Here is a 15,038-nt window from a genome sequence, read left to right as displayed (position 1 = left end):
GGAATTGAACTCAGGACCTCTGGAAGAGCAGTCGGTGCTCTTAACCGCTGAGCCATCTCTCCAGCCTCTCAAGATGGCTTCTTATATCTGTGCCCACTGAGCAGGCTCAGGCACTGCACCTTTCATTCTGTCCAGAGACTTTGCTGCCTTGAAGAACCCAGAGTAAGGTGACATTCATGAGCTCCCAGTCCCAGAAATGGACCCAGGTGCCATCTATTGATTTCATCCTTTCAGACCTAAGCAGTCATCTGGAAATTAAGAGTGTTATTTTATCCTAATTATATTTAACAATAACTTAATAATCCCAACTATTATTTATATCATTATTATATAGAGAGTTTTTATTATTTTGCTCTTAACCATTGTTGTAATCTGCCTCCCTTCACTGTACCTCTCTGCATTCAGGCTCAGTTAAGAGTCAATGTCTCATTTCAACCGCACCTGCAGCTTTGCCCTGATTCCAGCCCCTGGCCTTGGCTTCCTAGGCCTCATTACATCATATGTAGCCTGGTTCATCCATTTTCTGTCTTCTGGATTAACTTATTTTTAGTAGCATCTTTCCCATTCTCAGAAGCCTTCCAGTTTGTGCGAGAGATCACAGGACAGCCTTAATAGGAATCCTTTTGTTAGCTGACTTCTGCCAGTGTCTCAGCTTTGTCTCCTGCTGGATGCTTTCTGTGTCTCCTCCTCAGCCTGGAACAAGATGACCTCACCACGACAGGAAGTCCTGTCCTACTCTCTCTGCTTCTTTCTCTTTGGAATTGGGGTACTTTTCTCAGAAGCAATTGGTAGATGTCTCCTGTCCAACTGGAAAGGACCAAGCCACACACCCCATTTGGAGTGAATTACAGAATGACCGTGGTGGGCTTTGGTTAATCACTTTCGGTAGAAAAGATGTTGGGGAATGGGTTAAAAACACTGACTCCTGACTCAGTGCCTGAGTGGAATTTCTTCTGTGAACCATTTATGTCAGTAGATATCAGGATCCTCAGACCAGAGACTGCCTCTTTCTTTAGTTTTCCTGTGGAAGGAAGCAAGGTGGTGTCAGTGTCCAACATGGGACTTGGAGATGATCAGAAATAGATTGGATTCCCAGTTTTATTTGCTGTTTATTCAGAATCTACCCAGGATCCTGTATTTCAGATCTCTCCCTTCAGATTTCTCAGCTGTCAAATGAAGTGAAGTGGTGACCCTTGACACCAGTTGGATGGGCAAACTATCTGTTTATTTCCTGACCACATCATTTCTGTCTCTCTTATGCTAAGATTTCTAAACAGGGTTATTGCTGCATTTGCATGAGCATATTTGCATATATGTAGGAGGTGCTCCTGGGAATACTCATAGGATAACAAAGGAAAACATCCCCTCAAAAAATGCCCTTTCTTGTCATTACCTTCTGAAATGTATGAGATTTTTGTTGATTATTTGATCCTTATGACATAAAAAGCTTTTATTCCAAGATAATGTTTCTAAAATGTGTTTAGTGGGTCACCAAAGTTGCTGAAGATTATGTGTGGACAAAGTTTCCTTGGTCATATCATTTGGGGCAATTTAGCTTCTTTTAATTTCCCCGTTGGATGCTCATCCTGAAATTAACATATTAAAGACTTAAGAGAAGTCCCATCTAGAGAAATCGATTCCAATTATCTAACCCAGATTTCTCCAGACTTATTTCAACTCTAGGTCTTTCCCTAATAGCACTTTGTAAGATTTCTTGGAAAAACCCTTTGAGAAATTATGTTAGTATAATAGCTACCTTCTTGACTCTCATGGTAATTCTTCCTGAATGGGCCATCTTTACCACTAGGGGGCAGCATTGAAACGTATACTGTGAACAAATTTCCATTCTAAAACAAAATTCACTGACTAAAATTACACCCAAATAAGCACTTTCATGGTCTACTTTTAAGAGGCCGTTTCACGTATTTGAACTGGGGTTGAACTGACTAATCTCTGTATCCCCTACCCACTCTGGGACCCTCGGTAAACTTCCAGGAGGATAATAAGATATTCCTTCTGTCCTTGATATTCTTCTGTCCTTGTTATTCTTATCTGTGTGCTATTCAGGATTAAACGGCAGAGCAAGGATGAGCTGTGAGCTTGTGCACCTAGGCATCTGATTGCTGACATAGGGCACATTTTCCTGTGGGTGAACACTTTTCAGCCTCAGAAGAGTTGTTTCCAGGTAAAAGGGAAGTAGGTATCTGTCTTGTATAGTGAAAGGGTGTCTACTGAGAATCAGTCCTTATGATGAAGAGATAATCACCTTACTGCAGTGAATACAATCATAGAACAGATTTGACTTTATGGTTGGGGCACCTGCTGTTCTATCCAGCAGGGTTTTTGTTCACTGTTGAATAGGACCCCATTAGGTAATGCTGCTGCTCCAGACACAAGCTATTGGGGGGCAGCCAGGTTGTGTGCACACTGGCTCGGTTTGCTAGGAATGGGGTCAGCAGTGAGGCAGCCTATCCCGTGTCCTTAGAGATCCCCAGAGAAGCTGCCAGCCTGGGCTCTGCCCAGTTCTCTTTCTGTGTACCTTTCTTTCTAGTTCAAATCTTATCGGTCTCATTTTCCTTTACAGTTAGGACCCAACTTACACTGAGTTTGTTATTCTTAAGATGAATGTGGATGAAAACACGGGCAAAATCTGTACCAAGTTTTCTGGAACTTGAAAAAAATCTAGTTGCCATATTAATGGGACACACCTTTAACTCAAGGACTCGGGAGGCTGGAGAGCAGGACTGGGAGTTTGAGACTAGCTTCAGTCGTATAGCAAGAGTAATCAAACCCACTGTGTTAGGATCGCCATTCACCAACATATCCCAACACATTCGCCTCCCACTAGCGCAACATTGCCGCTGTGCACTTTTATAGTGAGCCATTGTGAAACCATGGGGGCACTTCTCTTTACTTTTATTCCTAAAGAAAGTACTGAATGTGTGCATGTGTGTGTGTGTGTGTGTGTGTGTGTGTGTGCATGATCCTGTTCATATTCCCTAAGATAATTGAGCATAAGGAAATCATGCAGGTGTGAGCTCTTATATATAGCTTGTAAAACTATTTTTTTTTAACTTTTGCTTTATGTGTGTGGATATTTTGCCTGCATGCACGTCTGTTGCCCCACGTGTGTGCAGTGCATAAAGGCCAGAGGAGGAGAGAGTTGGATCCCCTGGAACTGGAATGACAGATAGTAGTTTGCTGCCCTGTGACTGTTAGGAATAGAGACCAGGTCCTCTGGTGGCCAGCACTCTTATACCTGTTGGGCCTTCTCTGTAGCCCTCACATATATTTTCTAACCCTTTTCTGCTTCTTTAAGTCCAAGCCTTCTCCCTTTCTTTGGTGGATCTGCTCAACAACCATAGCTTCTGGGGCTGTTGTCTGGTACCCAACACAACCTCTGTATTTGAGGCTGGCTGGCTACAGGCTTTCAGAGCCTGCTGGGGTAGCTGAATGTGGTGGGGTGATGCTGATGCAGGCTTGGGTCCCTGCTTGCATTCTGCTTCTGAGGCCTACTACCTCTGAGATTCTGAACACATACGCTGGCCTTTCTGAAGTAAAAAAAGGTGAAAGCTCTCTTTTCATCAGGGAGAGGAGATGGAGAAGCCCCTCTCCCCACCCACCAGTCCTCTGATCCATCACCAGCCTCATGTTGAACTAAATTTAAAAGTGACAGACCCATCAACAGACTCCGCTGGACCTTCTCATTATTAGCATCCTATTTTCTGGAGTTGGAGAAAAGAATACACTTGTTTTCTGTCTGTTCCTTCACATACACACACACACACACACACACACACACACACACACACACACACTCACCCCCCACCATGAGGTGAGTCTGTTTGGTCAACCTACTTAACATTCTTTGTCTCCTCCCACTCGAACACAGGCAGAGTCCTCGACAAAAATACACAAAAAGGTTCTCACTGCCAGTTGGGCGATGAACTATCGCTCTACATAGCTTACATACATTTTTCTGTTTTTCATGGGTTAAATTTTGAATTAAGAGTTTCTTCAGTGATCATGTCAGTGTGGATCAAATGCATGTGTGTCACTTAGAGTCCGATGAGATTTCCCTATGGCTCAATTCCATGGAACAATTTTTATACAATTAAACTCAAGCCATTCAAAATAGCATGGCTAATGATATTGAAGTTAATTTATACTGTAATTGATGGGTGGCTATTATTAGGGGATGTAACGGGAACCTGTTCACGGTAGTTGTGGGAAAGTGGAGACATTTGGGGTGTGTTTCACATTATGCCCAATCAGGTGAAACCTTTTTTTCCTAGCAATCTCAAGCGATCCATATTCCAAGCCACAGGTGAGGTGAAGACTGTACTAAAGACATGTAATTTTTTAAAAATTTGAGCAAGGGACTTTCTTGGGACAGGGCCTCACAGGTTGCCCTCAACCTTGTAATCTTGATAGTGGCTGTGGCTTGGCACGTGCCTCTCTACCTCAGGAAGTGAACAGTCTCAGCCTGGTGACGGGGAAGCACAATGGTTCCCATTTTCTCCCACAGTAACTGTCACCAGTTTCACTTACGATTGTCCTGGTATTCCTTACTCCTTTGCTGTAAATGTTTTAATTTAATGAAGCTGTCACCTGTGTGCAGATTTGCTTACTCATGCGGAAGGGTGTGGAAGTCAGTGCCTTCCCCGATTCGAATCTCACCGAGCCTTGCTATTTCTGGTAGACCAGATGACCAGTGAGCCCCTGAGATATCTGTCTCTGCCCTCCCACCCCGTTCCCCACAGTGCTAGGACTACAGGTATATTTGGTCACATTGGACTTTTATGTAGATGGCAGGGACCTGCTTCCCTGTCTTCCGTGCTTGGACAGCAAGCTTCTTACTGAGCCAGCTTCCCTTTAGATGTCACCTTTTGTTGTTCTTGATCAGTTTTAAGATTCCCTTGCAGAACTGATGGAGTTTTTGTGTCACAGCTTAGGGCAAGTTGAGAGGGGCTCAGTCACTACCCTGTCTCCAGGTGAAGAGTAGATGCCCTCCACATAGAAGGCATTTGGGTTATACAGTGAAGGAGAAAGCTCCTTTTTCATCAGGGAGTGGAGATGGAACAGATCTCTCCCCAGTAGTTGGGCATTTTGCAAAGGTAGTTCTCTGATCTGGGAGTCCCTGCCTCATGATCAGTGTAAATTGTTTGTGAACCATTGAGTTTTGCCCCTGACCTGCCTTCCCCATTAAAGAACACATTAGGACTGGAGAGGTGGCTCACAGGTTAAGAGCACTGGCTGCTCTTCCAAAGGTCATGAGTTCAATTCCCAGCAACCACATGGTGGCTCACAACCATCTGTAATTGGATCTGATGCCATCTTCTGGTGTGTCAAGGACAGTACAGTCATATACATAAAATAAATAAATCTTTTTTTTTAAAGAACACATTAAAAAGGAAAATTTTATGTTATTTCTACTATAAACTATAAACTATTGCCTTGTCATTGAAGACCAAAGACTGGGCTAAAACTGATTTTTGCAAGACCAAGGCAATCTTTTGTCTTCAACTAGAAGGTAGCAAGGTAGATAAAGCAAGTATGACAGAGTGTAGACCCATCAGAGGACATTTTCTGCTTGACATTGTTTATCTGTAAAATGAGGACCAAAAGGAAACTATTTGCAGAGTTCTGAGGAGCAATTGAGATGCCCTGTGGAAAACTCGGGACAGCAGGAGATGCTGGAAAATGGGAGCTATTATGAGTTATGAATTTAAACACCAGGCATTGCAAATGGGAATTAAATAGTGTTATTAAACTAAATGCAATTAATTTCTACTTTGTCATTAAACTCAAATTAATTTAACCCCTAGGAGCTTTAGTATTAGACGACTGGGTCCTTCATCATTTTTGATACAAATAGTTTTTATTTTTTCAAGATGTCCTCAAGCTAGACTGCAACAAATATGTTTGCCTAATTGTAAATAGGTTCTGGGGGTAAGAGTCTCCAATCCCAGGTTCTCAGGAGGGTGAGGCAGGAGGATCACTGAACCTGGGAGTTCATGGCCAACCCAAGACAGCACAGTTTAACCGCCGTCTCAAAAAAAAAAAAAAAAAAAACTAATCCAAAGTAAATACGTAGGTGCAAAGCAGATATATAAGTCCTGAATTTATTCTTTTGCTGTCCGAGTTTGCTATAGGGTTGAAAGCGTGAATTTAACAGTTGCTATTTGATCTTGGACTTAAAAGTAAAAGCTAGCTTTTCTAATGAAGTCAATATAAATAATAATTAAATGATAAAAGTGAAATTATTTATTTGGTGTGTATTAGGTAAGCAATAGGATTTAAATGTATTAGCCATGAGCTGCTTTTTTTTCTGATGACGGATGAAGCCATTTGTTTTAAGTGTGAAATTCAGGCCATCTGGATGGGGAACGAAGTTAACTTAATTCATTTACAGTGGGACCCAGGTTATGCTGACCTACTTTCTAAGAGAGTTTTTCCTGACAGGGTTTTGCTATGTACCTCTCATTGGTCTCTGTTAATCCTTCTGCATCAGCTTCCCAAATACTGGGATACTGGGGTTGTAAACACATGGCATCACAACTAGCTTAAAGCAATTTTTTTTTTGAGCTGGGGACCGAACCCAAAGCAATGGTTTTTTAAATGGAACTTATTCTTATTTTATTGTGAGATGGTTAGTTATCGACTGAACCTCGAATAGACCTGAAAGTGTGCTGGGGGTCGTAAGATATTTTGATTAGGGAAAAGAGAAAAGGACACAGATTAATTTCTTTTATTAGGAAAGAGAAACCCAACTGAAAAGAAGAAAAGGAGGGAAGAGAAGGGGAGAGGAGGGGAGGAAGGAGAGAGGGAAGGAAAGAGAAACAAAGGGAAGGAGAGAGGAGATGCTTCCAAAAGAGACGAGAACTGTGGAAAGAACAGGTTTTATTTGGAAACCTCCTTGTCACTCACTGTACAGGATTTCAGTTGGGTTCCCATACAAAACCTCAAAGAAAGGAAATCAGGCAAATAGCTATGCCATTTGGCCAGCAGATGGCACTGTAAGCGTCCCCCCCCCCCCCCCCCCCCCCTACACAGGACCGACCTTCCGGCAAACGAGATCTCCTTCCAAGTAAGCCCAAGTTCACGACTTAAAATATTTTCACAATATTTTCCCTCTCCTTTCTTTTCCTTGCTTATTAAGAGAAAGACCATATAAAAAGGCAGGGGCCCCTGAGGTTGTCAAAGAAGTTTGTCATGCATTTCTGTTTATTTCTGTGCATCGCTATGACAGCTATTTGAAGGGTCACATTTCCATAGTGATTAGAGATTATCTTCTGGCCAGGCGACATTACACAGCCAGAGAGGAAGGAACTTGGCACCATTCTTACAGTTTTCCCCCTGCTCTGGGTAGTGAGTAGTCTCTGTGGCCAAATATCTCCCCGATGCTAAGTAATCTCTCAGACTCGGGCGGCACCCTGTGGCGGAGGTAGTGGGCCTTTTTGGCCTTTTCGAACAGCTCTAGGAAGGTTGGTTTTGTGCGCTCTTCTTTGACGCTTCCTGCATAGTCCACGGAGCTGGGGGGATTTTGTACCCCAGCATCGCCCTGTGGCTTTCGATTGGCATTTTCGGATCTGATCTCATCAGCCAATGCTGATCCTCTCTCGCCGTCTGAGCTGGACATGCAGCTGTCTTCTGCCTTGTCGGTGGAAACCTCTTGGTCATGACATGGGACAGAGACGTCCTTGCTGAGCTCCGTGTCCTTGAGTGGATTTGCAGCCTCTCCCTTCCGGGCTTGTGAGTTCCCTTCCTTGCAGCGTCTGGTTCTCTCGTTTTGAGATGGAAGGCGCTCTTGGCTTCTCGGGGCATCTTTGAGGGCAGGGTCATGTAAAGAGGGCACCCGAATCTTATTTTTAACTTCTTGGGTAATATTGGTTTTCAGTACTCTGGGAGTTGGGGGGTGGAGATGAAAAGGAAGAATAAATGTCTTTGAAAAATTAAGAGGCTCCTCCTTAGATCTTTCTGGTTATTAGACTGTGGTTCCCGTCAGTAAAGTGGACGGGAAGGGGCAGAGGGGGAGGATGGAAGTCTATTTATCTAGGAAGGAGCAGAAAGGACCTTCTCAGACGGAAGGGGATGTTAAGAGAGATGGGCTGGGAAGAGGGATTCAGTGTGATACCCAAGCGCGTCATCATATTCTTACCTAATTTTAGGCTCCAGGACTGTGTGCCTCCGTCCTGTTTGTGGCGAGAATGTGGTGACCTCTTCCGATCTCTTCTGAATTTCACGCCCCACATAAGAAGAGAAACTTTTCTTGACGATATCTGCTAAGAAATGACCAACAAACAATAGACTGGGGGGGATGGCTCCTCTGTTGAGAGCGTTCCAGCGTTCCATGCTCTATCATGAGGAGCAAGAGTCCGGATCCCAGCATCCACATCCACCGCTCACAGACATCTCTAACTCCAGCTCCAAGGGATCTGATGCTCTCTTTTGGCCTCTGTCAGTATTCACACGCACACGCGCTCATACACTCAATCAGATGTCCATATAGACATAGGTGTACATAAATAAAATAAAGCTTAAAATAGGTTAATGTGGAATTACATAAAATTTCATTTTGGGGGGGTCCTGGTCCTTAGTACTTGAGATTATGACATTGCTTGCTCTTTGTAGAGATGATCAATTTAAAACGAAGTCGTCATGGTCGGTTCTGACCATTGCAATGGGGTCCTTACGACAACAGCAATTTGAGCAGACACGCATATGAAGGGACCTGTCATCTACACACCAAAGAGAAAGCCTTCTCCTGCCTCACACCCCAGGGAACCAACCCTGCTCACACACCCATGCTGACGTCTGTGCTTCTGAGGTGGACACGATGAAGGTGCCTGGGTTGAGGTGGGTGCACTTTGCTGTGCAGCCCTAGAAAACGAGTGTAATAGGAGAGGAAAAATGGAAGCTGGGTCTGGGCTTTCAGAGCTGGTCCATGAGGATGCCGGGTTCCCTTCCCGTGTTGCAATACTCGGACACAGGGGACGGAAACAGCAAGGTTCCACAGGCCAGACTGTTTGCCTAGAACATGTCAAGAGGATTTAGACACCAAGATCAGATGTTGCAACTGCCTCAGGCCTGGTGGGCTTTGTTCTAATGTTTCACTTGGCAGACACAAGTGTTTAAAAAAGAAAATAACCGGGTGTGAGCTTTTTGTCTGTTTACCACAGTTGTGTGCCTGCCTGCCTTCTACCCAGGGCAAGGGCTTGCAGCTGCCAGAGGCCAGGATTCAGTGAACTCTCCGTTTCTCCAGGTGATGTTCTGGGTTCTAAAGTCACAGCTGAAGAGAACACACTGACCCTCTTAGTTTTCAAGGCATTTAAGACTGAATCATTCGGAATGGAAAAATCTCGCATTGGTTTGTGTTTCAATGGAAATCACTTAAGGTCACAGTGGATAAGGCTGGGGGCGTTGTTTAGTGGCAGACTGCTTGCTTGCTAAACATGCAGAAGGCCCGGATTCAAACCTAAGCACTACGCCAACTGCCTCCCTACTAAACCCAAACCAGAAATCCCAGTCAAGAATATCAACCAAACACACATCAAACCACCGTCACCAAACAAAAACCAGACCACAGCCCTCCCGAGAAGCACCCAACTGTGGTTAGAATGTATTGGGCAGCAGGGATAAGGGCTCCCAACCATTCAAGGGGCATGAATGTCACACAAAACTCTTGGGGTTACCTCTTTGAGTCCTTTGCTTTATTGTCTCCTTGGGGCTACATTGAGGTATTTTTTTATGTTTTGACCCACTTTCAATAAAGTAAAGGGATTTGCTAGTTCTCCGCCCACTCATTTACAGCTGAGTCAGCAGAGCCAATAGGTTCAGAAAAGAACATCTTTCCTCTGTGGCCTCAGCCTTCTCAGCGGTCTTCACCAATGGCATGGCATTGTACCTTCCCGATTATCTCCGTACGTTGGATGGACCACCTTGAACTGGGCAATATGCTCTGGTTTCCTTTATGCTTGGACGTCTCACGTCACGGAACCCTGACCATTCTACTTTCCCAATCTCTTGAAAGACCCGTCTCCCTGTTCTCTCCTGTCAATGTTCTAGTGTAAGCCTGTTACATAAAGCCCTGCCTTTGGAATTCTATCAGGTCTGCTCTGGCTGTGTCCCAAGCTTTATTTTTTCATAAGCACTGTAGTCAGAACCGTGTCTCTAAACCGAGAACGCCAAACGTCCTGCACCTGGTTCCTGTAAGGCGGGCTCCGCCCTTGAGGAGCTCTGGCTGGAGCCACTTGCCTGGTTAGCATGGGCTCTGAAAGCACGAGCATTTCAGCCGTAGGGGACTGTTTGTGGCAAGCCGTACTCTTTCTATCCCTTTGCACATACTCTTCCTTTCTTTCCGAGGATGGTTGGTTGGTACCCTGCTCCGCGCGCAGCACTCACTCGGCGACTTCCCCTTTCCTGCATCACCTCTGCTCCTAGGGTTCTGGTCACACAACCCTTCTTTGGGGGTGGGGGAGATGCTCATCAGAGCCTTTCTGTAGGGACCGGAGGCTTCCCATTCTCCCTCCTTCCTGTAGAAGTAACTCCATTTTAGCCTTGAGAATTTTTTTTTTTTGAGATTTACAAAAGCACAGGTTATTTCTTTTTATATCAATCTTATAAACACTCGGCTACCCGACTATGTAAATAAGCATCTCACCGTGGAGAGACCATATTTTCTAAATTTTCCATCTCAGGCTCAGAGTGACCCATAGCCAGGGGTGAGGGCCCATATTTGTAATCGCACAGTTGAGGAGACTTGTAGGTGGATGTCAATATGCAGGTGAGGGGTGGCACCAGTTAGGTCACGGCCATGATTGGACAGTAAAAATTTAAGGCAGGGACAGAATTTCTTTAAGGCGGGAGAGACGGAGAAGGAAGGAGAATCAAGATGGAGACGGAGAAAGATGACCCAGATCCTGGTGGTCTTGAATTGCCAAGGTAGTTAGGATGAATTTCTGTAGACAAATTTACCTTATCTAGGTGGGCGGTTTATATCTTTATTCATTGGTTGTAAGTTTATTGTGTGGATGTATTGTGGATTGAGAATTTAACATATAAATCTGATTGTTGGGTTACAGTTTATTGAGTCTTGATTTTAATGGGCTGTTGGGAGTTTACGCCATAACTATCAGGGGGCAGATGTTGGAAATGTAAACAGAGTCCGCAGTAAGAGAGCTGCGAGATAGGCAGTCTCCGTGTGAAACTGGCGTGGCATGGACCCATCTGGCTCAGAGAGAGCTTTGGGGGCAGCGTGGAGCCTCTGAGATAGATTAGCGTTAGTCCCAGTGGCCCGCTGGAGCGGGAACTAGTGGGAACCAGACTGCAAGAGTACAAGAGGGAATCGGTTCTGCCCCCTTTTCTCGTTTTAACGCAACAAAGACTGAAGCAGGGAGTACCTGATCTTGAAGCCAATCCGGGTTCTATAGTGAGACTCAATTTCAAAACCAAACCAAACCAGACAACCAACCAATCGTTGAGCAAAGCAAGTGAGCTTAAAGAACTCATCTGAACATCAGTGAAAAGAACGTTGACTTTCAATCCTAAGCCTACATTATTCCTACAGACTCATCCTACGCTCCAAGATGAGGGCAGGCAATGTGCCCGAGAAGCAACCCACTAGTGGGCAGACAGTTGCTCTTTGGGATAGCAGTCCCACGGAATAAATCATTGACAGCTCTTGCTGAATACTGTGTTTTGAGACCCCCCAGAGGACACACAGTTTTTCCTTCTCTGTTCTTGACATGACCCTCGAGGGATACAGAACTGGGAGACCTTGACCTCTCATGTCCCTTGCTCCAGGCCCTTTCCACGCACCTGGGACATCCTCTCTATGCAGCAGAGGCAGCTGCAGCTCTCGGGCACATGGATGCCTGCTCCCAGCTGAGAGAATTTCTTTCTGAGAATTAAAGTGAGAACCAACCAGCTGGTTTCTAAGCCTTGTTCTTACTCCAAGTTGGTGCCAACCCTTGTTGTAGACAGGGAAACGGAAAACAGAGTTTCGTTCAGACAGGAGCCTGGTTCAAGTTCAAGGAAGCTAGAGACCATTACGTAATTAGGAATAGTTGAGAATTAGTTTCCAGGCCAGCGTTTGGACACTGCGTTTGGTTTGTGTGCCTGTGATTGAAACTGTGTAGACATGGAGGGTCCTGCACTTGGACACGTCAGCTGGCTTTCCTCCTGAACAGGCCACACCCTATCCAGAAGAGGATCCCAAGTTCTCGAACCTGGCTTATGTCAGGAATGTCCTGAAAAAGTGTAATTCTGAAGTAATGTTGAAACCCAATTATTGAACAGAAAAAAAAAGAGGAGTGCTGGTTTCTACAAACCACACGACAGAAACGTCCCCGACAAGGCAGCGGGAGTGGTTTCATTCTGAAATAGCTTTGCATTTCTGATCTGAGTAAATTAAAGTTGTCAAGTCCTAACCAAATGCTTTGGGCTTACGTTTGTGCCAGATCCTCATTGAAAGCTCAGATAACTTCACCAGACGGTCATCGTCAGGACTATTCCTCATCAGAGGAACCTGAGGTCAACATCCCAGAGAAAGGCGTTCTGGTTTTCTTTTTAACTTTCCTTTCGCAAAATGGGCGAGGGCAGTGCCTTATACTTTAGTAGTCAGATAAGTGGCCAACAGATCCTAAAGAGAGAGATGGCTTGGATAGAGGGAAGAGATCACGGTGTGAAGAATCAAACAATTGAAAGCTGGAAGCTTTCTTCAAGGAAGGCCGGAAACTAGAAAGAAAACAAACTGGAAAGATGACTACCCTGGAAACTAAGGAAAGTCAGCTCAAGGAAACTGGGGACCGGGCGGCAGGGGAAGCAGTGGAGTTTGGGGACAGCATGGAGGACCAGGAGGGTTGAGCCTGCTTAAATCCACAGAGATATGGAGACGGTTGTCATGCTGGCCAACCAGGACTCTGAAGGACCCTGGCATGAGACAACCCTTCACGTCCCATTGTGGGGTGAGAGTTGCTGCCCTCCCCCACCTCCCCCTGTAAATTGTTCCTTAGGAACGGAAGTGGGGGCTCATCACTCCTCAAGACGGAGCCTCACCTTGCTGCAGGCGCTGCAGTTCTCTCTGAAGCTGCCTCTGCTCCCTGGCGAGCGACTTCACGTGATAGAGGCAGATGACCTCGAGCCTTTGCAGTCTAAGGCTGAGTCTGGCTTCAGCTTGCCTGGCACCCTTTCTCTCTAAGTCGAACTGCTTATACAGAGGTCCCCTCACCATGTTTCTCTCCATCTTCCTCGCAGGTTGGAGACAGTAAAGGAAGGGTCTTCCGGGTACCACAGACAACCTGAAAGAGCAAGGCCAAGATGGTGGCCTCTGGTCATTGGTCACCGATTAGTTTGAAATCTAATTTTATTAACTCTTAAACTGCCTAGTCAGATGAAGTCCCCATATCCAAACCCACACTTCTACCTTCTTAATCCCACCCAATAACACTCCCAGGAAGGGACACATCTTTGAGATGTTAAGTTTGAGACCTAAGGTGACTCCCTGACAATACTCACCTTCAGGGCGACTACATAGAATGTGTGCAGGGTAGCGGTCAGCACTCATGGTAGTAATTCAGGAAAAGATTACCAATAAAGAAGGCAGACACCCACAGCCAAACAGTGGATGGAGCTCGGGGACTCTTATGGAAGAATAGGAGGAAGGATTACAGCCCCTAAGGTGATAGGAACTCCACAGGAAGACTATGAACAGAGTCAACTATTAGGGCTCTCAGAGACTGACGTGCCAACCAAAGAACATAAAGGGGCTGGACTTAGGCCTCTACACACAGGTAACAGATGTACAGCTTGGTCTTTATGTGGATCACGAACAACTGGAGCAGGGACTATCCCAAGAGCTGTTGCCTGTACATGGAATATGTTCTTCTAGCTGGGCTGCCTTGTCTGACCTCAGTGGGAGAGGACGCATCTAGCCTCACAGAGACTTGAAGTGTCAGGGTAGGAGGATTGGGGGGGGGGAGTCAGAGAGAAGGGGTGAAGGGAGGAAGGATTGTGGGAGGGGTGAGAGGGACGGATGGGGGTCAGGGATACAGTAGAATATAAAGCGAATAAGTAAAAACAAAAAAGAATTGAAATGTCCATAAAGGGTGTGGGGGTGGGAGGGCCAGACACAAGTCAGCTCTAATTTAAGAGCCTAATTCAAGTCAACTTGATTTAGATTCTAAAGAACAGACTAAAGCTTCACGGAAGAACAAGGTGGGTAGCACTTACCTGCAAACCCAGCCTCTCACCAGGAGAACCTGTTTCTTGGGCTACAGCAGGCAAAGTCTGCTTTGCTGAACTTGTTTCCTTCATTAAACTTGTGAGCCTGTGTAAAGCGGGGGAGGAGGGCTTTTGGAGGGGGGTGCTAGGAGAAGGCTGATTACACTTGAAAGCTCTGCCCTTTCCTCCTGGGTCCCCTGGTTAGGAATGCCGCCTCCTTGGTACTCCATGGGTACCAATCCCTCTGGAAGAGGCCACATCTCTAACGTGTTTTGAGAATAAAGGAAGCTTGCCAACTTCCAGCCCTCCCCAGAGAGGCCTGCTGTGCTCCGAGACCGTGTCCATGGGAGCCAAGAATGAAAGCAAAGAGTCCCTCACTATTTGTAACCAGTCTCTTCCACCTCCCCCTGCTTCTCTTGTACCTCCCCCTTAACCCCTTCTCCCACCCACTTTGCTTCTTGGAAACGAAAAGAAAGCACCCTGACCTTCCCATTCATGACGGAGCACATTTTGCACAGAAGGGCATTTAATTTGCTTATTCGATGTTATTGTACTCCATGCCGAGTGTTTCCAGTCTACCAGCCTTGCTTGGTGCATTTTGACGTTTATTTAGATTTTCAAAGGATTGGCCATAGCACGAAATGAAGCGATATATTTTTTGAATCAACTTTTGTCTTCATGTTTGGATAGCTGTGGCGAAGAGTAGAGTTGAACCATTGGTTATAGAAGAATACAATGGACGGGACTCTTACTGTTTCCTTGGGGATCCTTCTGAAAATAAGAGGCAGTAATACCCCACAGTCTAAAGACACTGG

At 45.4% G+C, this 15,038-nt stretch overlaps 1 protein-coding gene across 2 annotated transcripts; it reads right to left on the bottom strand.

The window, feature by feature from the left end:
- Window positions 1-6,889: 6,889 nt before the first annotated feature.
- On the bottom strand, window positions 6,890-14,468 carry Ccdc190 (coiled-coil domain containing 190). 2 transcript variants are annotated; one of them, NM_001429864.1, is given in 4 exon segments: window positions 6,890-7,904; window positions 8,162-8,285; window positions 13,060-13,301; window positions 14,233-14,468. In NM_001429864.1, coding segments are annotated over 3 exon segments (870 nt in total). In that variant the 5' UTR covers window positions 13,247-13,301; window positions 14,233-14,468; the 3' UTR covers window positions 6,890-7,345.
- Window positions 14,469-15,038: the final 570 nt, after the last annotated feature.

Source organism: Rattus norvegicus, chromosome 13 (assembly GCF_021556685.1).
Source record: "Rattus norvegicus strain SHRSP/BbbUtx chromosome 13, alternate assembly SHRSP_T2T, whole genome shotgun sequence".
NCBI classification, from domain to species: Eukaryota; Metazoa; Chordata; class Mammalia; order Rodentia; family Muridae; genus Rattus; species Rattus norvegicus.
This window is presented reverse-complemented; position numbering and strand designations above follow the sequence as displayed.